This window comes from Microcaecilia unicolor, chromosome 14, assembly GCF_901765095.1.
Source record: "Microcaecilia unicolor chromosome 14, aMicUni1.1, whole genome shotgun sequence".
In the NCBI taxonomy this organism is placed as follows: Eukaryota; Metazoa; Chordata; class Amphibia; order Gymnophiona; family Siphonopidae; genus Microcaecilia; species Microcaecilia unicolor.
The window spans coordinates 13,308,027-13,333,138 of NC_044044.1; the positions used below are offsets into that span (position 1 = coordinate 13,308,027).

Genomic DNA, 25,112 nt, shown 5'->3' on the forward strand with positions numbered 1-25,112 from the left:
AAGTACATAAGTAATGCCATACTGGGAAAAGACCAAAGGTCCATCGAGCAAACCATCCTGTCCCCAACAGCAGCCAATCCAGGTCAAGGGCACCTGGAAAGCTACCCAAACATAAAAACATTTTATACAAGTTATTCCCGAAATTGTGGATTTTTCCCAAGTCCATTTAGTAGCGGTCTATGGACTTGTCCTTTAGGAAACCGTCCAACCCCTTTATAAACTCTGCTAAGCTAACCGCCTTCACCATGTTCTCTAGCAACGAATTCCAGAGTTTAATTATGTGTTGGGTGAAGAAAATCTCTCTCCTATTTGTTTTAAATTTACTACACTGTAGTTTCATCGCATGCCCCCTAGTCCTAGTATTTTTGGAAAGCGTGAACAGACGCTTCACATCCACCTGTTCCACTCCACTCATTATTTTATATACCTCTATCATGTCTCCCCTGAGCTGTCTCTTCTCCAAGCTGAAAAGCCCTAGCCTCCTTAGTCTTTTCTTCATAGGGAAGTCGTCCCATCCCCGCTATCATTTTAGTCGCCCTTCGTTGTACCCTTTCCAGTTCTACTATATCTTTCTTGAGATGCGGCAACCAGAATTGAACACAATACTCAAGGTGCAGTCGCACCATGGAGCAATACAACGGCATTATAACATCCTCACATCTGTTCTCCATACCTTTCCTTATAATACCCAACATTCTATTCGCTTTCCTAGCTGCAGCAGCACACTGAACAGAAAGTTTCAGTGTATTATCAATGATGACACCCAGATCCCTTTCTTGGTCTTTAACTCCTAACGTGGAATCTTGCATGACGTAGCCATAATTCGGGTTCTTTTTCCCCACATGCATCACCTTGCACTTGCTCATATTAAACGTCATCTGCCATTTAGCCACCCAGTCTCCCAGTCTCGTAAGGTCCTTCTGTAATTTTTCACAATACTCTCGCGAGTTAATGACTGAATAACTTTGTGTCATCAGCAAATTTAATTACCTCGCTGGTTACTCCCATCTCTAAATCATTTATAAATATATTAAAAAGCAGCGGTCCTAGCATAGACCCCTGAGGAACTCTTCTCCATTGTGAATACTGCCCATTTAACCCCACTCTCTGTTTCCTATCCTTCAACCAGTTTTTAATCCACAATAGGACATTTCCTCCTATCCCATGACTCTTCAATTTCCTCTGTAGCCTTTCATGAGGTACCTTATCAAACACCTTTTGAAAATCCAGATACACAATATCAACAGGCTCCCCTTTGTCCACATGCTTGTTTACTCCTTCAAAGAACTGAAGTAAATTAGTCAGGCAAGATTTCCAAACACTAAAGCTGTGCTGACTTGGTCTCAAGTAATCCATGTCCTTGGATGTGCTCTGCAATTTTGTTTTTTAATAATAGCCTCTATCATTTTCCCCGGCACAGACGTCAGACTCACCGGTCTATAATTTCCCGGATCTCCCCTGGAATCTTTTTTAAAAAATCGGCGTTACATTGGCCACCCTCCAATCTTCCGGTACCACGCCCGATTTTAAGGATAAATTGCATATCACTAACAGAACCTCTGCAAGCTCATTTTTCAGTTCTATCAGTACTCTAGCATGTATACCAGTCCCGTCCTATCTTATCTAATTTATCTAGGAATCTTCACGATATTGACCCTTCATCTCTATCCTCCCATGTTTCAAACCTCCTCTCTACTGTGGCACCATCAACGTCTGTCAACGAGGCTGTTTCTTCTTACAACAATACTCTATCCTCTGCCTTAGACACTCTTGCACCTTTGATGACCCGCCCTGTAAGGCATACAAAACCCCAACCTTGGCTGACTTCTAATATCCGCTACCTACGTTCCTGTACCCGCTCCGCCAAACGCCTCTGGCGGAAATCTCGGGCCCTTGCTGATTTCTTACACTTTAAGTTCATGCTGACCTCCTTCCAATCTGCTCTTTTACGTGCCAAACAGGATTATTATATCCAACTGACCAACTCCCTTGGCTCTAATCCTCGATTTCTCTTCACCACATTGAACTCTCTCCTCAAGGTGCCCCCTCCCCCAACTCCCCCTTCATTATCTCTTCAGACCCTTGCTGAATTCTTTCACAACAAGGTTCAAAAGATAAACCTTGCTTTCTCTACCTCACCACCTCTCCCTCCACTCGTCCGTTCCCCTCTCTCTCCTTCCCCTCATGCCCTTTCCTCCTTTCCTGAAGTTACTATTGAGGAAACTACACTTCTCCTTTCTTCCTCAAAATGTACTACCTGTTCCTCTGATCCCATTCCCACCCACCTTCTTAATGCCATCTCTCCTGCTCTTATTCCTTTTATCTGTCACATTCTCAACCTCTCACTTTCCACTGCAACTGTCCCTGCTGCCTTTAAACATGCTGTGGTCACACCTCTCCTTAAGAAGCCTTCACTCGACCCTACTTGTCCCTCTAATTACTGACCCATCTCCCTCCTTCCTTTTCTCTCCAAATTACTTGAGCGTGCTGTTCACCGCCGCTGCCTTGATTTTCTCTCCTCACATGCTATTCTTGACCCACTATAATCTGGTTTTCGCCCTCTCCACTCAACCGAAACTGTGCTTACTAAAGTCACCAATGACCTATTACTGGCTAAATCCAGAGGTCAATATTCCATCCTCATTCTTCTTGATCTTTCCGCTGCTTTTGACACTGTCGATCACAGCATACTTCTCGATACCCTGTCTTCACTTGGATTCCAGGGCTCTGTCCTTTCCTGGTTCTCTTCCTACCTCTCCCTCTGCACCTTTAGTGTTCACTCTGGTGGATCCTCTTCTACTTCTATCCCTCTGCCTGTCGGCGTATCTCAGGGTTCTGTTCTTGGTCCCCTCCTCTTTTCTATCTACACTTCTTCCCTTGGTTCATTAATCTCATCCCATGGCTTTTCCTACCATCTCTATGCTGACGACTCCCAAATCTACCTTTCTACCCCTGATATCTCACCTTGCATCCAAACCAAAGTTTCAGCGTGCTTGTCTGACATTGCTGTCTGGATGTCTCAACGCCACCTGAAATTAAATATGACCAAAACCAAGCTTCTCATTTTCCCCCCCAAACCCACCTCCCCGCTCCCCCCGTTTTCTATTTCTGTTGATGGCTCTCTCATTCTCCCTGTCTCCTCAGCTCGAAACCTTGGGGTCATCTTTGACTCCTCTGTCTACTTCTCTGCTCATATCCAGCAGATTGCCAAGACCTGTCGTTTCTTTCTTTACAACATCCGTAAAATCCGCCCCTTTCTTTCCGAGCACTCTACCAAAACCCTCATCCACACCCTTGTCACCTCTCGTTTAGACTACTGCAATCTGCTTCTTGCTGGCCTCCCACTTAGTCACCTCTCCCCTCTCCAGTCGGTTCAAAACTCTGCTGCCCGTCTCGTCTTCCGCCAGGGTCGCTTTACTCATACTACCCCTCTCCTCAAGACCCTTCACTGGCTCCCTATCCGTTTTCGCATCCTGTTCAAACTTCTTCTACTAACCTATAAATGTACTCACTCTGCTGCTCCCCAGTATCTCTCCAAACTCGTCCTTCCTTACACCCCTTCCCGTGCACTCCGCTCCATGGTTAAATCCTTCTTATCTGTTCCCTTCTCCACTACTGCCAACTCCAGACTTCGCGCCTTCTGTCTCGCTGCACCCTACGCCTGGAATAAACTTCCTGAGCCCCTACGTCTTGCCCCATCCTTGGCCACCTTTAAATCTAGACTGAAAGCCCACCTCTTTAACATTGCTTTTGACTCGTAACCACTCGCCTCCACCTACCCTCCTCTCTTCCTTCCCGTTCACATTAATTGATTTGATTTGCTTACTTTATTTATTTTTTGTCTATTAGATTGTAAGCTCTTTGAGCAGGGACTGTCTTTCTTCTATGTTTGTGCAGCGCTGCGTACGCCTTGTAGCGCTATAGAAATGCTAAATAGTAGTAGTAGTAGTAATGCCAGTTTATGGACTTTTCATCAAGGAACTTGTCCAAACCTTTACACCCAGCGACACTATTTTTACCATGTTTTCTGGCAACAAATTCCAAAGATTAAATGTAATGAGTGAATTTTTTTTCTCCTATTTGTTTTAAATGTTATATTAGTAATTTCATGGCATATCTCCTTAGTCTTTGTACTTTCTGAAACAGTAAACAATTGATTCATGTTTATACTCCAAGTCAGAAACATTTATCCACCTCCTGTAGACAGATGCTATGTTGAAGTCCCAGATACAGCTGAAATCTCCAGTTTTGCAAAAAACTCAAACTGCTTCCAGAGCCTGTGATAATGCCTCAACCAGGGCCACAGTCACTGCTCCCAACTCCACATGGCCATCCACCATCTTGCTTTTGTGGACCTAGCTCAAATTCTCCTTTTTTTATGCAGTCAACAGAAATAGAATAAAATAAAACATAGAAAAGAAAATAAGATGATACCTTTTTTATTGGACAAACTTAATACATTTTTTGATTAGCTTTCGAAGGTAGCCCTTCTTTGTCAGATCAGAAATAAGCAAATTTTGATAAGTAACAGCATATATAAGTGAAACATCAAAGTATTTCAATGACAGTCTGAAAGGATGAGGGAGGGGTTGGCTAGGTGAGAAAGAGAGGGCTGAGAGGTAGAGGGAAAGGAAGATATGCATGGTGATCAGAGGGTAACAAAGCAGTGAAATTTCATGGTTTATAAGGTGCTAAAAAACCCAGATCTTTGTTAAGTCCTGTCTGGTGGGTATCAAAATATTTAATCAATTTGACTTCAAAGGTCTTGCATTCCTGTATTAAGTTTCCCTTAACTATTCGCACCATAAAATCATTAGTACAGTGTTCTGGATTTAAGTGCTGTCCCACAGAGGTAACATCCTGGTTGGCACTGGCATTTTTCATATGCTGTCTATGTAAATTAAATCTCTTCTTCAGCTACTAACATTGGAAGATGAGCATGTGAAGTATTCCTTTATGTTGAATATTTTTCCTTTGTGAATGACTGTGGGTCTTGTGAAATGTTTTGGCATAATGTGTGCCATTCTCTTCTTTATGGGTCTCTGTTGAGAGCTTGCGTCTCAGTAGCTTGTGTTTTAAATTGGGTGGCTGTCGGAAGGCCAGCACTGGTGGGGATGGGAATATCTCTTTCAGTAATTCATCCTCCTGGAGTAGTAGCTGCAGATCTCATGATTTTCCTCAGTTTTGCAGCTCTGGGTTGTATGTCACTATAAGAGGGGGTTCTGTCTGTGGCTTTCTTTTCTTTGTATTGTAGCAGATTTTTCCTGGGTGTTTTGAGGGAGGCAATATTCTTGGCGATTATTCTGGGGTTGTAGCCTTTCTGTTCGAAGGATGCAGTCAAGAGTTTGAGGAGCCTGTCTCTGTCCCCTGGGTCAGAGCAGATACAGTAGTATCTTGTGGCTTGGCTATGAATAATGGATTTTTTTTGTATGTGAAGGGTGGAAGTTGGAGTTGTGGAGGTAGCTGCATGTGTCTGTGGGTTTCCTATATATGGATGTTTGTATGTAGCCATTGCTGATTGAAACTGTGGTGTCCAAAAAAATTGACTTTTTCTGGGGAGTAGTCAATTTTGAATCCGATTGTAGGATATGTATTGAAAGAACTGTAAAGTTGTTTTAGAGTAAAGTTGTTTTAGAGTTTCTTCCCCTTCAGTCCAAATCATAAAACTGTCATCAATATACTAGTAATATTTTAGGGGTGTGGTCTGATATGTATTCAGAAATGTCTCTTCCAGTTGAGCCATAGAGATGCTGCCCTGGTGCCCATCACAGTACCCATGATTTGTAGGTAGATATCTAACTCAATAGTTGTGAGTTAGAATACATTTGATTAATTTTGTAATAGTTTCTGTTGAGTATTGATGGACCAGTGTGGATGTTTTTAGGAGCTTCTCACATGCAGCTATGCCATCCGCATGGGGAATGTTGCTGTATAGTGATTCTACATCCATCGTGGGTACCCGGCGGTAATTGCTTGGTATTTTTCAATTTATTCAGAAAGTCTGTGGTGTCTTAAGCTGTTTGTCTTGTGCACAAGATTTCAGAATCCCCTCTATAAGTCCAGATATTTCCCTCTGTGAGTGTGCCAATACCCGGTATGATTGGCCTGCCAGGGTTTCCAGGTGTGTGGATTTTAGGTAGCATGTAGAATGTGCCCACAGAGGGCTGGTTTGGAACGAATTTCTTCAGATGTAGCTGTACTTGTTTAGGAAATGTTCTGATAAGGCCTTTCAGATCTGAGTATAAATGAATTTCATCAAGCTTGCAGGATGGGATAAACGAGAGTCCTTTGGAAAGTACAGAGACTTCATGCTGTGATAATTGATAGTTTGAGAGGTTTACTATCCCCAATTGATTTACATTTCCGATAGGGAGATCAGAGGTGGTTTGCCTGCACGGTATTTGCAGACTTTCTTGATCTCCTGGTTTGTTCAGATTTTGATTTTCACATACCTCAGATGGATTGTAAAGCGTATCCAAGTTGTTTGGTCCTGTTAGGATTGCAGCGCCGTTTCTGCTTCAAGGTAAGTTATTTTTCTTTCTGTGATTGTGCAGGAGAGAAGACAGCTTCATTTCTTTTTTGCGTATAGTATTGTATTGTTTATCACATCTCTCCTTTTTTATGAAAAGCACAGCTTGCTCCCATCCAGCTCACTAAGTCAGACCATCCAAAATAAACAAATGTTCTCCCAAAGATTCCTGCAGACTGACATGGATGGGTCATAAGAGAACCTTCCCTAGCTCACTGTATCAGGTGGTGAGAGACAGAAAAAGTGTACCTATACTCCAGTAGTACTCAACTACCTATTTTCCTGTCCAACTCTCAACTGAAGACAAACTCTTTAAAGGCTCATCTTTTCATCAATGCAATTTATGCTCACAGCAATAACAAGCTTATTCCCGTACAGCCACTAATATCTAAATTAATGAAAGACTTACTGAACTTCAGACCTACTACATGTATCCCCACTACTTGGGACAATACAGTGCATGTCCTGGAATGTAGCAGGAACTGGGTCTCCAAACAAAGCATTATAAAACTTTACAAGTTTTAAAGCAATATAAGGATGGAGTGATGATGTTTCAAAAGACATCATGACGACTCGAGTTGTACTGTAAAACAGCTGGGTGGGTGAAGTGTTGTACACTCTTCAGAGACAAAACAAAGAAGAAACCTGTCCATTCTTATTGTTGAACACATTGTTTAAAAACTAGTAAAGTGGTCAAGGATCAAGAAGGGTGTTACGTAACAGCAAAGGGACAGTTATTTGTATGTGAAATGGTGCTGCGTAATACATGCTCCTAATCCAAACGTAAAATGTTTTCAGGATTAGGATGGTCTCCTGGGATATAATGTGATGCTGTTGATTCTGAATGGGGTGTGGTGCAGAACTAAATAGTATAATGAATACCGAGTAGGATATATCAGCTCTGTCTGAGAGTGTCTGGGGGCATAAGACGACAATGTGACCAACTGGGGCTTGTGGAGTGTGTTGCAGCCAACAAATTGTGACTACACTCACATGTTATGAGCTCATGGGATGCAGTTAAAGATGGACTCTTCTGGTCACAGAAGGTTTATTCTCTAGGGTCCTGGCAGCAGAACTGGTCCTTTGGAGATAGCAGATCATACCCCTCTCTGAATTGACATGGAGGAAGGGGGTCCAGAGTGTGTGTGCACATGTGGGGAGGAAGAGGGAAGAGTTAGCTGATTTACAGTGTACCTGAGCTCCGAGGAAAGGTTTTGGGCTTAGAAAAGGCAGAATTGAGATGAATTTCAGACTTTTAGTCAGGAACATTGGTATTCCCATGGAAGGCCTGTAAAGGAGGAGCAAAGAATGGCCTACATGTGTCAGAAGCAGCAGAAATTGGATAGAAAGCTGTATATCTTGGAGAGACTAGTAAAGGTGGATTAGCCAAGTTTGACCACCTCTGTGTGAACAGTTCTAGACAACTTTTTGATCTTTGAACTTGATTCATCAGAGAACTAAGAACAGCATGATGTATTACAGATATAAATTATTCCTGTATGGTAATAAGCCTGGTAAGATGCCATATTCTTTGATAAAATGGTGGGTGGACCAAAATTCATTCCAGTAGAGCAAGAGGACTTGGGTAGGTGGCACTCAAATAAATTAGGGAGATTTTCCAGAGCTTCTAGCAGAAATTATATGTGGTGGAATTGAAGGACCCAGGCAGTGGGTCTGGTACAGACTAGATTTATAATTGCCAAGTGTGTTTGAAGAGCAATCTCTGAGATGAAGGCCTTATTTACTGAGGAGGAGATCAGGAAGGGTATAAGCCAAGTAAAGAACTTTAAAGGCACCAGGGTGGAGGTTTATGGAGCTGAATTATATAGAACCTTAAAAGATAAGGGTTACAGGTTCCTTGGAAAGGGTATTCTCTGCTATGACAACTCAGTGATTTTCAAACCCAGTGAATACAGCTGTTATAACAGTCCCCTAATCTTTGCTTTAATTTTGACAATAAGCTGCTGGGTAAGACCATGGAAGATCAGCTATCTTGGATTCTACAAGATCTATCTCAATGAAGCAGGTGGGGTTTATGAGAGGTGGTTCACTGTTTATAATGTAATATATTGGTCTAAATAAAATACTGCGTGCAAAGAGATATCCCGTCTGCTGCTATTAGGTTCAACAACGAGAAGGCATTGACAGAGTGCTGTAGGATTATCTTTGTGCAATCCTGGATCATTTTGCTGTTAGTGGACAATTTGAGAATGTAGTTAATGCATATAGTCACAAGATCATGGCTCTGGTCTGCAAGGGGGGGGGGGGGGGGGGGAGTCAGAAGAGAGGTACAAGACCAGGATGTCCCGTTTTTCCACTGCTTTCTGCTGTTTTTGGAGCTCTTTTTAGAGTTACGGCCAATGAAATCATCCATGGGGTGTGACTGTAGGGGATAGGGAAGGGCAGGGAGTTCAAGATTGCTGAGTAACCAGATAATATGCTGGTGGCATCTCAGTAATCTGAAGGAGTTTTTCAGGAGCTTGATGAAAAAATTCCAGTGGTTTGTGGCATTTTTACTTTTGCAATTAAATCTAATTTTGACATGACAGATTTGTGATATGGTAAAATGAAGAAATTAATTTCCACTCGGTTGGGCAAACAAAGAAAAGCTATGTCTTACCTGATAACTCTTTTCTTTAGCCCTATCAGACCTCAAACCAATCCAGACAAATGGAATGTAGCCAAGCAGTGTCTCCAACATAGGGCGGGACTAAAAGACTGAAACACACACACACAAAAAAGAGATAAAATGGAATATTCTTAAGAGATCCTTTCCAGTGGAACCCAGTAGAAAGAACCAAGACCAGTCAAAAGGACTCTGGAAAGACAAAGGGTATGGAAAAGAAGAAAGCAAGTCCCATGATAAGAAGGAATAATAGAAAATAGTATTGATAGATCATGGAAGAGATGTGTAAAGCAAGAAACAAACCCAACTGATGATTTTTCGACAGCCTAACAGCAAAGCACATCTATAAAAGGAATATTGCAAGTACAACAGAAGTCCTGGAGGAGCTGAATATCCAGAGAAGGGAACTGAAAAACCACTGTATTTACCCTAGTCTAAATCTGTGACAACCAGGAAAATCCAGAAGCAAATTGATCATCCTTTACTGACAATAAAGAAAGGAGAACAATTGGGTTTAAACAGAATGGCTATTGATTGAGCTGGTACCAATGAACGTCCAATTCAGACATGAACATCTAAATGTCATCACAAGAGCAAGAAGAGAGCATAAAGACCCTGAAACATGCCACAAAACATTAGACACAAGACAGAACAACCAAGAATGGGAGCCTATTAGCCTCAGAATAAAACCACAATATCAGAGACTTCCTGAAGTTTTGTAACAGTGGTGGCTTAATGCTAGTGCTATCAAGTTAGCTGTGCAAAACAGCAAGATTGTAGAATCGCACAAAGTTGATGGTTTATATAGCCCTAGCCATATGGGCAACCTTAGCGAAACTGTACCAAATAGATTTGTGCAGAGTAAATGAGCCATGTAGTCAGCCACCAAACTCAGAAGAGACAGTCTACTGACGCAGCCAAGCATCATAAGCAAATGCATTAAGAGATGTTATACATGTAGCCATGGTTGCTGGAGCTACAGATGTGGATGTCAAAACTGGAGACATCCAGGCCATCGCTATAGCAGAAGTTATAGAAGTGAGTGCACAACTCTATCCATATACAGGCAGCTGTGGTAGCTGTAACCATACCAGCAGCAGAATGGTAGAGGTAGCTGTGGTAAATAAATCAAACAGGTGGCCACTGCATCTGAAAACACACGTTCGCAAGCTGCAGCTGAATCCATACCTACAGATGCTGTATGTAATATAATAGCTATAGCAAGTGCCTGGATGCTGCATCTAATAACCTACTTATGGGTACCACAGCCAGTCATGCAGTCAGCTGCTGCCTGAGAAGCCACACAAATATGCATCTAAATGTCCCACAGACAACTGATATATCTGATGTGACATAGGCAGCTTTGCCATATACAAAGCTTCCATAACTGAGCCACACAAACATAAGAACATAACAGCAGTCATACTGGGTCAGACCAATGGTCCATCTAGACCAGTATCCTGCTTCTAACAGTGGCCAATCCAGGTCACAAGTACCTGGCAAAACCCCACACAACAACTGCTGGAACTGTGCTATACAGGCAGCTGGGACTCACACAGGGTGACAGAGTGGTCTGATACACAGCTGGCTACTAGAACAGTGCTATACAGTTGACTTTGAATACTATGATATGCAGGCAAATGCTGAAGGTAAAAAAAAAAAAAAAGTACCACCGTGGATCCTCTTCTGAGTTCCATGAGCACTCCTCATTGATGTCAGCCAAGATCTCCTCATGGGAGGGCTGAGAGCAAGCCCGCCTCGACAAAGAAGTACCATGATCTCAAGAGGGGCGTCAAGGTGTTGGTTCTGGCCTTGACTCCAGCAAAGCAGAAGTTTTCAACGTATCATCAACGATGACACCTAGATCCCTTTCTCGGTCCGTGACTCCCAACGCTGAACCTTGCATGACGTAGTTATAGTTTGGGTTCCTCTTTCCCACATGCATCACTTTGCAATTGTTCACATTAAATGTTATCTGCCATTTAGACGCCCAGTCTCCCAGTCTCATAAGGTCCTCTTGTAGTTTTTCACAAGCTTCCCACGATTTGACTACTTTGAATAACTTTGTGTCATCGGCAAATTTGATTACCTCACTAGTTATCCCCATCTCTAGGTCATTTATGAATATGTTAAAAAGCAGAGGGCCCAGCACTGATCCCTGAGAGAGCCCACAAACTACCCTTCTCCATTGCGAATATTGACCTTTTAGTCCTACTCTGTTTCCTATCTTTCAACCAGTTTATTTAAATCATTTATTTATAATTTTTTCATTTTACAAGGATCACTTGCAAAACAGTAAAACAGAGATGATTGTACATTAAAACAATATTTGAAGAAAACAATCTCAACAAGATAAATGGATTTTGTACAATCTTTCTCTTTCTTAGACCACAAAATAAATGGGGAGAGTGAAACAAGACAAGGAGATCAATTTAAGCAACAGCAAACAAAGAAAACGTGGTATTAACCCGATTATCCCCAGTTATTATTTATCTAAATCATTTTTCCACATTGATCATCTGGTTGGTTTCTTCAAGACCATAACGGTGCATAGTCCATCAATTTCATTGGAAACATACTTATTGTCCAATATTAGTGAAAGTAATACACCTGATTTCATTTTTTTCCCTTTTAAAACCAGAAATTGTTTAACAATACAAACCCTTGAATCTTCAATCCAATTCCTGCTGATTAAAGTAATCCCAGTTTCACAGGCTTCACTCCTTTTGAATTAATATATTAAGAGGAATCATTTCAGAGGAAAAAAAACATTAGGAGTCATACCTGGAAGTCTGGGAAAACAACAATCTCGATATTAATCATCTACAACAATATTCATTTTGTTCAAATTTTTTCTGGTCTTATTATCATTTCAACCAGTTTTTAATCCACAGTAAGACACTACCTCCGATCCCGTGTCCCTCTAATTTCCTCTGGAGTCTTTCATGAGGGACCTTACCAAACGCCTTCTGAAAATCTAGATCCACAATATCAACCGGCTCACCTTTGTCCACGTTTGTTTACCCCTTCAAAGAAATGCAGCAGAGGCAAAACTTCCCTTCACTAAATCCATGTTGACTTTGTCCCATTAGTCCATGCTTTTGCACGTGCTCTGTAATTTTGTTCTTGATTACAGTCTCTACCATTTTGCCCGGCACCAACGTCAGACTCACCGGTCTACAATTTCCCGGGTCTCCTCTGGAACCTTTATTGAACATCGGCGTTACATTAGCCACCCTCCAATCTTCCAGTACCACACTCAATTTTAAGGATAAATTACAAATCAATAACAGCAGCTCCGCCAGCTCATTTTTTTTAGTTCTATCAGTATCCTAGGGTGAATACCATCCGGACCGGGAGATTTGCTACGCTTCAGTTTGCAGAACTGCTCCATTACATCTTCCAGATTTACAGATATTTCAATAAGTTTTTCCGACTCTTCAGCTACGAATACCCTGTCCAGCACCGGTATCCCACCCAAATCTTCCTCGGTGAAAACCGAAGCAAAGAACTCATTTAGTTTTTCTGCTATTTGTCTTCCTTGATCGCCCCTTTTACACCCCGGTCATCCAGTGGGCCAACCGATTCTTTTGCCGGTTTCCTGCTTTTAATGTATCTAAAAAATTTTTTACCATCTTTCAAAATCCCTCTTTGCCTTTATCATCAGCGCTTTGTATCTGACTTGACATTCCTTATGCCGCTTATTTTCCTCATTCAGTTCCTTCTTCCATTTTCTGAAGGATTCCTTTTTAGCTCCAATAGCCTCCTTTACCTCACTTTTTAACCACGCCGGCTGTCGTTTGGTTTTCCGTCCTCCTTTTCTGATACGTGGTCCTATAGAGGAAAACACACCTCAGAACTTATAAAGCTCTAATAGACTGAACGGGCCATCAAGATCAGACATGGTGTGAGTGTGCTTCCTGACCCGCTGGCTGATTAAGAAGCATTACAGACCTCATCAGCATATTTGTGATAGGGAAGGGAAAAGAAAAGTAAAGATGCATGCCTTTCTGTCAGGTTCAGGTTAAGCTCCCTGCTTGTTCAATCGATGTAGGAGGAAATGAGCTCCACTGCATACAGGAGAGCTGTGCAGACCGGGTCTTCTTGCTCCCAGAAAAAAAAAGAGGCCTGTTCCTCTAAGACCTGGAAGTGCAGTGTGAGCACATGCAGGCTCAATATCTGGGGAAGCCATGGTCTTGCTTACACATTCTGTTGGAGAGAAACCACAAAGTATTCCTCCCTCCTGTGGTTTGAGGGGAAATGGTGGCGGAGATCAGAAGCACACTGCAGGGACATATCAGAACGCTTGGTTGGCTTGACTAAATGGGAGTTTTTGGAGTGTTACAGAAGCCAGCTGTTATCAACTTTGAAGCTCTGTGGGAATCCACCAAAGGTCTGAATACTTATCCAACATTTTTTTCAAGTACTTTTAAATAATCCTAGTCAGTTGCTGGCTAAAGTGAAAGTACGGGGTCAAGAACTTTCCAAGCAGAAGGATCAATTAAAAAGGGTAAAAACAGTTGGGAGAGTTTGAATGACCGGAATCATGTGCTATTAAGGAAAGAGACGTTAATAGCCTGTAAGATGGAATACTTAGAAAATCAGTTCCAGTGCAATAATTTAAGAATTTTTAATTTTCCCAAGTCTCCTTTAATTTCATCAGTGGAAATGGTCTGAAAATACCTGAAGTTTGTTAATATCTGAAAATATGCTACTTATTGTACAGGTGCAGTATTTGAATTTGGCCTGTATATTTAGAAGCTATACTCCAGTAAGACACAACTTGGAGATGGCCCTGGAATATTAAATGTGACAACTTTCTTGGAAAACTCACTGGATGTTATCACCGAGAGAACCTCGTTAGTAACTTTCACTTTGGAACTGGACAGAAATATGATACTGCGTTTATACTTTCATTTTTTGCGTGCTCACTTTCTAGGCTCAAATGCTCATATTTTTTCCTCCTGCTTTGTATCAGATGACATAAAAGCGTCATAAGGAACTTTAGAGTTTGAGACCAAGAGACCTGGTGCTTAGGAATTTTGAGGGTAGCTTTTTTTTTTTTTTTAGCTTAAACAGCTGCTACATTTTTTTGTGGTTTGGGAGGGCAGTGAGTTAACGGCAGTAACCCCTAGGTAATGCTGTACAAATACTGGCTGTTGGTTTTGACTTTTTGCTTTACCCTTGGAAATATTTAATTTCTTTACTGTACGATAAAGAATTTTCTTTATACTGTTTGTCTATTGTGGTTGGCCATTCAGTTGCTTGTGATCTAAAAGTCTTATTTCCTGTATTTCTTTTGTTTTTTCATATCTGATTTTTTTTTTTTGTTACATTTGTACCCCGCACTTTCCCACTCATGGCAGGCTCAATTCCTGTATTCAAATTGAATGACTGAATTTTGTTTTGAAATTTCAATACAAATAATAAAATAAGTCTAGGTTTTTTTGTCCTATATAGTTTTTCACTATAACAATAGTCTTTGTACATTCTATAGGTATATTTTTACTGTTATATGTATCTCATTTGTCCCGCAATTATGAATTTTCAGAACTTAGAAGTGCCAAAAATCCTTTCTTGCCATTTCTCTTAATCAACTTCATCTATAAACACAAATTATAACGATAGAGTTAATGATCACCAGTTATGTATATCTGTTGGTCTTACCACACTAGGTGTGCTTTGTAAGGCCACTGGGGCTCTTTTCTGGTACATGTTGCTGAAAAGGTCTGCTGCAGTGAAATTACTCATTTGTAGAAAAATTATTCCCAAGAGGGGTTGTTCTAGGATCTTAAATTAAAAGAAATAATATTGGTAAACTGCCAAAAACCTACCTAAGGAACTACTAGAACACTAGGAACCCACATAATAGTGACAAGAAATACAAGAATTTCACTCTAATACTTCTCAAAAAGGAGCAATGGTGAAATGTCAAACCGTCTCTACAAAAAAAGACAGCCAAAGATAGAGGTGGTCCCTACATGATAGTGGCAAGTGAGAAGTAACATGCACACTCAATAGGCTTCTCAAAAGCTTCTGGATTCATCTAAGCTGCAGAAGCTCTCCCACACTGGGCCTGTTGGTGACATTGTGAGGGTATGTCGTCCTGTTTGATCTGGGAGAAAAAAATATACTTGTTTATATAAGCTATTTATATAACCCAACAGGGATGCAATGCCATACACTCTCAATGGTTCCTCAGAGTAAGGGGATTGAAAAGAAATTAGTGTAGCAGCAAAATGCATTAAAGCTCTAAAGGAAACTGTCAAACACTGTTTAATGCGGAATTTTCAAGATTTTGCCTCTCCCTATAAAATCTCCTCTCCTAACTATAATCTGGCTGTCAAGGGAGTCAAGCTCCTCATTGGCATACCTTGGATCTCCCCCTGGGGGTCCTTGTAGAACCATTTCATGGCAGCTTCATGTGAAAGGGGCAGTGCTGCAGCCGTGTTACACTGCTCCTGCATAGTCTGTGTGAAGCGCTCCTCCTCCAGCGAGCTGTCCTGCAATGAGGCCACAAGCTTTTCCGCCTCCTGTAGTACCACAAAAACAAACTAGGGTTGGAAAGACAAGTTTTAAGAGAGAGTCAGCTTTTTCACATAGTTTTTGTACTAAACTTGCTGTACCTGCTGAAGATGTTTCATGCCATCATCATCCTCATTGTCCCCAACAGAAAATTCAGTAGCAGCAGCTGTTGTGGTGGATGCAGGAGAGGAGAACAGACTGGAGAGGGCTCCTGGACTCAACTGAGCTGGCTGGCTGAAGGCTCCCAAGTCTACAAAAGAAAAAGGTATACAGAGAGAAAAGGTGAGATTGTGTGAGGTTAGTAAGGGAGCAAAAAAAAAAAAAAAAAAATGGTGATGCTCAACACTTTGCACATTAATACATGACCACCACAGAGAACATAAACAACTTGCCAGCAACTGACAAATCCTAGGTGCGGGTCAACATGGTGCCCAATATATCATTCACCTCCCCAGTACTGCCTCTTGACGAATTCTCCATCTTTGCAGATATCTGACCTGTACTCACTCTTATGTGATTTTAATCAACCTCCTTCTAGTGCATCCCATGATTTCTCTGTGCTTACTCTCATCAGTTACTCTCAGCATGTGACACATCCTACCTATGTTTATTTACCGCCTTTTTGAAGGAATTCACTCAAGATGGTGTACAGTAAGAATAAATCAAACATGAGCAGGAGGCAATTAGAGCAGTAAAGCAAAGTTACTTACTTTTAGCAGGTATTCTGAGGACAGCAGACTGATTGTTCTCACACGTGGGTCGACGTCCACAGGAACAGAGATTTTTTTCTAGTAAAATCTGAAGAGCTTTGCGACAGCCAGCAAAGCGCGGGACGGACACACTGCACATGTGCAGCCATTCCCGCCTCAGTTATATTAAAAGCAAATAAAGACTAAAAACAACTCCAAAGGGGAGGTGGGCGGGTTGCTGAGAACAATCAGCCTGCTGTCCTCGGAGAATACCTGCTACAGGTAAGTAACTTTGCTTTCTCCAAAGACAAGCAGGCTGCTTGTTCTCACATGTGGGGTATCCCTAGCCCCTAGGCTCACTCAAAACAACAAAGAAAGGTCAATTGGGCCTCACAACAGTGAGGACAAAACAGAAATTGACCTATGAAGAAACAGCTGAGAGCGCAGCCTTGAACAGAACAAAAATGGGCCTAGGGGGTGGAGTTCGATTCTAGATCCCAAAAAGATTCTGCAACACCGACTGCCCGAACCGTCTACACAATGGAGAGCACTAATTGCACTAAGATGGACTCTTATGGACTCTTACGGAGTTAGTCTTGAGACCAGACTCTGACAAGTGTAGAAGGTATTCAAGCAGGGTCTGTGTAGGACAAGAGCAAGGATCTATGGCCTTGCTGTCACACCAGACGACAAACCTCCTCCATTTGAAAGAATAACACCTCTTTGTGGAATCTTTTCTGGAAGCAAGACTCGGGAGACACCCTCAGAAAGACCTAAGGACGCAAAGTCTACGCTCTCAACATCCAGGCCGTGAGAGCCAGAGACTGGAGGTTGGGATGCAGAAGCGCCCCTTTGTTCTGAGTGATGAGGGTTGGAAAACACTCCAATCTCCACAGTTCTTCAGAGGACAACTCCAGAAGAAGAGGGAACCAAATCTGACGTGGCCAAAAGGGCACAATCAGAATCATGGTTCTGTGGTCTTGCTGGAGTTTCAGCAAAGTCTTCCCCACCAGAGGTATGGGAGGATACACATATAGAAGGCCTGTTCCCCATTGTAGGAAAAAGGCATCTGACGCTAGTCTGTCGTGGGCCTGAAGCCTGGAACAGAACTGAGGGACCTTGTGATTGATCTGAGTGCCAAAAAGATCCACCGAGGGGGTGCCCCACTCCCGGAAGATCTTGCGTACCCAGCCCGAGCTGAGCGACCACTCATGAGGTTGCATTATCCTGCTCAACCTGTCGGCCAGACTGTTGTTTACGCCTGCCAGATACATGGCTTGGAGAAACATGCTGTGACGGCGAGCCGAAAGCCACATTTGGACGGCTTCCCGACACAGGGGGCGAAATCCGGTGCCCCCCTGCTTGTTGACATAATACATTGCAACCTGGTTGTCTGTCTGAAATTGGACAGCTGATCTCTGAAAGCCTTTAGAGCGTTCCAGATCGCTCACAACTCCAGGAGATGATCTGAAGACCTGATTCTTGGAAGGACCAAGCTCCCTGAGTGTGGAGCCCATTTACATGTGCTCCCCACCCCAGGAGAGATGCATCCATGGTCAGCACTTTTTAAGGCTAAGAAATTTGGAAAGGACGTCCCAGGGTCAAATTGGATCGAACTGTGCACCACTGAAGGGACTTGTGAAAATCGGTGGACAGCTGGATCACATCCTCTAGAATCCCCGCAGCTTGATACCACTGGGAAGCTAGGGTCCACTGAGCAGATTTCATGTGCAGGCGTGCCATGGGTGTCACATGAACCGTGGAGGCCATGTGGCCTAGAAGTCTCTACATCTGCCGAGCTGTGATCTGCTGAGACGCCCTGGCCATGGAAACGAGAGACAGAAGGTTGTCTGCTCTCGTCTCGGGAAGATAGGCCCGAGCTGCCTGAGAGTCCAGCAGAGCTCCTATGAATTCTAGTTGTTGAACTGGAAGAAGGTGGGACTTTGGGTAATTGATGACAAACCCTAGTAGCTCCAAAAGTCGAACAGTCAAGTGCATGGACTGTAGAGCTCCTTACTCTGAGGTGTTCTTCACCAGCCAATCGTTGAGATAAGGGAACACATGCACTCCCAGTCTGCGTAGCTACGCTGCAACCACCGCTAGGCATTTTGTAAACACCCTGAGCGTGGAGGCAAGTCCAAAGGGCAGCACACAATAATGAAAGTGCCGTGTTCCCAGACGGAATCACAGATACTTCCTGTGAGCTGGAAGTATCGGAATGCGAGTGTAAGCATCCTTTAAGTACACAGAGCATAGCCAATCGTTTTTCTGAATCATGGGAAGAAGGGTAACCAAGGAAACCATCCTGAACTTCTCTCGCACCAGATATTTGTTCAGGGCCCTTAGGTCTAGGATGGGACGCATCCCCTCTGTTTTCTTTTGCAGCCCGTCTTGCCCTAGTGGAATGGGCTCGACCACATTGGCACTGAGAAGAGCAGAGAGTTCCTCTGCAAGTACCCGACTGTGCTGGAAGCTGAAAGACTGAGCTCCCGGTGGACAATTTGGAGATCTGGAGATCAAACTGAGGGAGTACCCCAACCGGACTATTTTAAGAACCCACCTTTGGTGAAAAAATTTTAGCCTCTCTCCGACTGGTAGATTGTCCGGCAGAGGTATGTTTATGGCAGCTGTGCTCAGCTGGAGCCAGTCAAAAGCCCATCCCTTGCTTTTGCTGGGGAGTTTGCAGGGGCCTGTCTGGGCGCACGCTGTTGATGCGAACGAGCGCGCTGGGGGCTGAGCCTGAGAAGGCTGTCAGGAAGGTGGATTGTACCTATGCTTATTGTAAGCATAGGGAGCATTCCTCCTGCCCCTGAAAAAAGTCTACCTGTTGAGGTAGATGCTGAAGGCGCCCGGTGGGAGAGTTTGTTGAGGGCGGTTTCCCGCTGGTGGAGCTGCTCTACCACCTGCTCGACCTTCTCACCAAAAATATTATCCCCCCCGGCAAGGGACATCCGCAAGCCGCTGCTGGGTCTGAGCAGCGGATCTGGATGCAACATCAAAAGAGTCATAAGCACCCCTTGGACAGGAATTTATGACACGCCTTCAGCTGCCTGACCACCTTCTGAAAAGGCCTGGCGTGCTCCGGAGGGAGTTTATCCACCAAGTCCGCCAGTTGCTTAACATTGTTCCGCATGTGAATGCTCGTGTAGAGCTGGTAGGACTGGATCTCGGACACAAGCATAGAGGACTGGTAGGCCTTCCTCCCAAAAGAGTCTAAAGTCCTAGCCTCTCGCCCCGGGGGCGCCGAGGCGAAATCTCTAGTACTTCTGGCTGAGAGCGGAACCCACAACCACAGAGTCGTGAGGTAACTGCGACCTCATCAACTCAGGTTCTCCATGGATTCGATATTGGGACTCCGCTTTCTTAGGGATGGTGGGATTAGATAATGGTTTCATCCAATTCCTCAGCAGTGTCTCTTTAAGGACATTATGCAGAGGAGCAGTGGATCACTCCTTAGGTGGCGAAGGGTAGTCCAGGACCTCGAGCATCTCAGTCCTGGGCTCATCCTCATTTACCACGGGAAGGGAATGCCCAGACATCTCCCGGACAAAGGAGGAGAAGGACAGACTCTCCAGCGGAGAAAGCTTCCTCTCAGGGGAAGGAGTGGGATCAGAAGGAAGACCACAAGACTCCTTGGAAGAGAAATATCTGGGGTCTTCCCCTTCATCCCAGGAGGCATCCTCCTCGGTATTGGACAAGAGTTCATGAACTACACTCCGAAACCGGGCCCGTCTCGACGCCGAAGAACCATGTCCTCGATGGCGATGTTTAGAGGTCGACTCCCATGCCGGCGGCGACGAAGCTCCCTCCATCGATGGGGAGTCGACCTGGGTGGCAGCCGAGGCCGATGCCGCAAGCGGTACCGGTGTCGGGGACCTCACCACAGGCATGGAGCAAGCCGCCACCTCCATCGACGGTACCGAGGGCGCAAACACCCCCGGTACCAGGACAGATTGATGCAGCAGCCCTTCCAGGAGACCTAGAAGAACGGCTCAAATGCTCTCCTCCAGAGTTGCTGTCGAGGAAGGCTGTGGGGCCGGTACCGGAGTCGAAGTCGGAATCTGCGAAGGCCTGGGAGGCGGTACCGGGCTGTCCGAAGATCGACGCACCGACACCTCTTGTATGGAGGGTGAGCGCTCCTCCCGGCATCGGCGCTTTCCGGGTGCTGAAACCCGCCACGCCCCAGAGCTCCCAGTACCGTGCCTCGAGGGAGACCGGTGCCGATGCTTCTTCGCCTTCGCTCGAAGCACGTCATCGGAACTCCTCGGTACCAACAAGGAGGACGTGGAATCCATACACCTCCTCGGGGTCAGGTCCGACATCGGTCGGTCCCGGTGGGCCTGCACAGCAGGAGCCTTCGAGACAGGTGGAGACCCACTTGACGGCTCACTACTTCCAGCTACAGGGGACGTTCGGACAGCCATTACCTGCGCTCCCAATGTCGATGCCATCCCCGGTGCCGATGTCAACACCGAGGAATCAGTCGGCGCTCCGAAAAGGTGGTCCCGAAGAGCTCTTCTCCACACCTGTGTCCGCTTTTTCAAGCTAAGACACAACTTGCAAGCGTTTGGGCGATGGTCAGGCCCAAGGCACTGAATGCACCAGGAGTGCGGGTCAGTGCCCGAGATAGACTGCTGGCACCGAGCACACTTCTTGAAGCCGCTGGAAGGCTTCGATGACATCAGCGGAAAAATCGCAGCGGCGAAGTCAAACGGCTAGATTGTGCCAACTGAGGGCACAAAAAAGGGAACCGCAGATGGGTGGCCCAAAATGGCCACGACGGAACCGAAAGGAAACTTAAGGGCCATAACTAAGGAAAAAAAGAGGGATTTGGTTTTTTTGTTTTTTTTTACTAGAAAGGAAAAAAGAAGAAAAAGGTGACGGGAAACAAGAAAAAAAAGCAGCGAACAGCACGTGAAAAGGCGCCTAAGTTTTTCCTGGGGCCTAAGGGAGACAGACCGACAAGCAGCCACTCTCCACCGCGGAAAAGAAAAAAAACAGGCGGGAACGGACACGTGCAGGCAGGAAGATGGCCGCGCATGCGCGGTGCGTCCGTCCCGTGCTTTGCTGGCTGTCGCAAAGCTTCAGGCTTTACTAGAAAAAAAAAAAATCTCTGTTCCTGGGGCCGCCATGGACGCCGACCCACATGTGAGAACAAGCAGCCTACTTGTCCTCGGAGAAAAATATTTGAACAATACAAAGTATGGCATGGTATACTACTTGCAATGACAACACAATATGTACTAGAACATTATAATTGGTAGCGAAGGGTAAGGCAAAGTTGTAACATATAGATGAGTAAGAAAGTAGGAAGAATTAGAAAGTAAGGTGATTGATTTGAAGAAAGTTGCATGTGAGGTTAGAGAGATGGTTAAATATCATCTCAGCAAGGGTAGGAGTGGATAAACATGTCCCGCTGCAGTATGTGAGACTAACAAGTTAGTTACTTCTTTCGTTAAAGGCTTGGTGGAAGAGCCATGCTTTCACCTGCTTCCTAAGTAGAGGTAGTCTTGTGTTAAGCGGAGCCTTTCAGAAAAACATTCTTGATCTCATTCCTCTACTGCTCCTTACCTCTCCCTGCCATCCTACCTGATCATCATCTTCTTTCCCCTTTTCTTCCCCTTCCATACCCTAAGTGCTTCCTTTATAACATAAAACCAGAAGACTTAGAACAGTAAATGTCTTCTGTTTCAACTTTACCCTCTGTTTCCCTCAAACAGCAACTTGTTTTTATTCATAATACGTTAGCCTCCATTGGTAAATCTGTGGCCCCCGTACTACTGGATAAACCTCCCTGCCATTAGACCCCTTGGTTTCACTCATTTGCTTAACAAGTCCATCATGCAAAACATATATGAAGGAAGCAGTAGTCATTCTCTTCACAATGCACTTTTCATAGAGTCTCCACCTTGCTAGTCACTTCCTCTACACCAACAATTTGGATTCTGAATCATCTCAACCTCCAGAATCTCATCCTTCTCATTGGGAGTTGTTCCATCCTTTTACACTGGAATCTGTCTTCCTCCCCCTACACCCCTGGCCAGTCCCTTTGTTATGTAAATTTGCTCACTTGACTCTATTTTCACCTCTTTTGCAAGACTGTTTGGTTTCCTGTTATATCCCTCAACTATGAAATAATGTTCTCTCTCCAGTTTTGTTTTTTTTTTTTGTTTTTGTTTTTTTTGGGGGGGGGGGGGGGGGGGGAAGCTAGATCCCACTAACCCCAATAACTTTCAGCCAATTTCTTATCTCCTTTTTTTTCTCAAAAGTTTTTAGATCAACTGTCTAAATTTTGGACAAGGGTCTGATCCTTCATCCACAGCAAGCAGGTTTTTGGACCGATCACAGCACTGAAACACAGCTTACAGTCAAACAATGAGATCAGTTGTTCCTTAGCTCAATGCAACTCAGTCATTGTCGTATCACATCTTCTAGTACTAAAGCACAATATAGGGTAAAGGAACATGAATTTGATATCTTGCCTTTCTGTGGCTACAACCAAAGCAGTTTACATATATTATATGCAGGTACTTTCTCTGTCCCTAGCAGGCTCACAATTGTTTTTGTTATTGTCGTATCATTAGGTCTCTTCATCATTCAAACTGATTGATCATGGACTCCTTATCTCATGTCTCCAAGATAGATATTGGGATCACAGACTCAGTATATTTATGGTTTTCTTCTAGATCATATCAGGTTTGGGGAAAATCCTATTTGATTTACTCTCTTTTCGCTCTTATTGTGGAGTACTGCAGGGCTTATTCATTGTCCTAACCCTCTTCAATGTCTCACGTCCCTCTGTTACTGGTCATCCAATCATTGGGTGGTAATTCTTACCATTATGTAGATGTACAAATACTGTTTTCTCTCCTTTCTCTGCTGATACATCTCTACAATTGCTGCTTACAGGATGTCTTTGACTGGATCTGTACTTAACTATTTTTAAACTCATCTAAGTGCAAATCAATTCACTTTCCAAACTCTTGGGCACCTTCCCCCTCGTCCCTGGTTATTCAGAACTGCATTTAAGATGTCACTTTTGAATCTAATCTGACTTTTCAGCATTAAATTAATCCAGTTGTGTATTCTTGTTTTATACTTTGCATCGCATCTGAACTTTGTCTCTGTCTTTGATCAAAACTCATCCTTGTTCTCATTATCCCCAGAGCTGATTACTGTAAATAGTGTTAACACAATAGTAGCAATAATATTCATAATAATTTTATTTCTACACCACTAATCAAAAAGCTGTGTAGTTTATACATTATATAAAAAAATTACACAAAAAAAACCATAGAAAAAAGAGCCTAAAAATCAATTATAATAAAAGCCGAGTTAACTTCTTTCAAGCATTCACAAATAAAAATAAATATGCCAAATTCAGATGCACACCCATGCAGATCTCCATGAGTTGCAGCTGTGCAGTGCATCAGATCCTGCTCTTGTCTTATAAGAGCTAAGAACACACTATCACTGCAGAATTCAGACAACACACTGCTCCAAATGAAAGAACCAGGCAGGTGCAAGCCTGAAAATAAAAACTTATGTCTTATCCGATAACTGTCTTTCCTTTAATCATAGCAGATGAATCCAGAGACTTGTGAGTTATGACCATCTACCAGAAGAGAGAGATAGAGAACACTGAACAGATCTCTGTCATACAAGACAGTATGCTCCTTGGTCAGTTAGAATTGCTCTTAAAGCAGAAGGAATAGTTATTATAGAAACATTTCTCCTTCCTCATGGAACAGATGCAAAATTCGTAGACAAAAACGAAGTGTAACAAATATATCTTGGAACAATAAACCTAAACAGAGAAATAGACAAATGCCTGCTAATAAAAACTGAACACTACAGTTAGGATGTGGTAACAGCAGTTAGCATATCTGGGTTTAAAAAAAGGTTTGGACAAATTCCTGGAGGAAAAGTCCATAATCTGCTATTGAGGCAGACATGGGAAGCAACTGTTTGCCCTGGGATTTGTAATATGGAGTGTTGCCACGATTTGGGTTTCTGCCAGGTACTTGTGACCTGGCTTGGCTACTGTTTGGAAAACAGGCTACTGGGCTAGATGGACCATTGGTCTGACCCAGTATAGAATTTCTTATGTTCTTAAATACCGAGAACAGCTGAAGAGGAAGGGTTCTAGATTCATCCGCTGTGATTAACGGAAACAAAATTATGAGGAAAGAATTTTTTGTTCCTCAACATCATTAGCAGATGAATTCAGAGACTTGTAGGATGCAGCAAAGCAGTCCTCAAACAGGGCGGAAATCAGAAACACCTGCGGAAAGCATCAATGCTCCAAAATATGCTTCCAGCTGGGCCAAAACATCCAGGCGATAAGTGCTTGGAAAAGATATGAAGGGACCACGTAGCTGATCTACAGATTTCCTCAGGATAAACAGCCACCTTTGAGGCTGCGTTCCCCTTGTTGGCCCCAGCCATGAGGATGAAAATAAGATGAAAAGAGGATCAGAGCACTGAAATTCACTGGTGACCTGAAGATACTGGAATAGCACCCAGTGGACATCCAGGAAGCGGAACAAGTCATATTCCTTCACATAATCTTCCCTCCAGAAGGATGGAATAAATAACGGTTGGTTCATGTGAAATGCTGAAACAACCTTAGGGAGAAAGGAAGGAACAGTATGAAAAGTCACGCCAGCCTCAGAGAAGCAGAGGAAGGGATCTCTACATGATAAAGCTTGAAGAATACTCAGCATTTAACACTACTCTCTGT

The 25,112-nt window shown here is 43.6% G+C and overlaps 1 protein-coding gene across 6 annotated transcripts in view; it reads right to left on the reverse strand.

Moving 5' to 3' along the window:
• GIGYF1 (GRB10 interacting GYF protein 1) overlaps positions 1-25,112 on the reverse strand; it is a 316,678-nt gene that overhangs the window by 128,748 nt on the left and 162,818 nt on the right. For all 6 annotated transcript variants that reach the window (XR_003939962.1, XM_030186350.1, XM_030186348.1 and 3 more), the window contains exons 12-13: positions 15,782-15,930; positions 15,529-15,688 (exon numbers count right to left, since the gene is read on the reverse strand). Coding sequence is in view for 5 of the 6 variants with exons in the window: in XM_030186350.1 (XP_030042210.1) it covers positions 15,529-15,688; positions 15,782-15,930 (309 nt within the window). In the remaining variant the exon portion in view is untranslated. The remainder of the gene's footprint in view (positions 1-15,528; positions 15,689-15,781; positions 15,931-25,112) is intronic.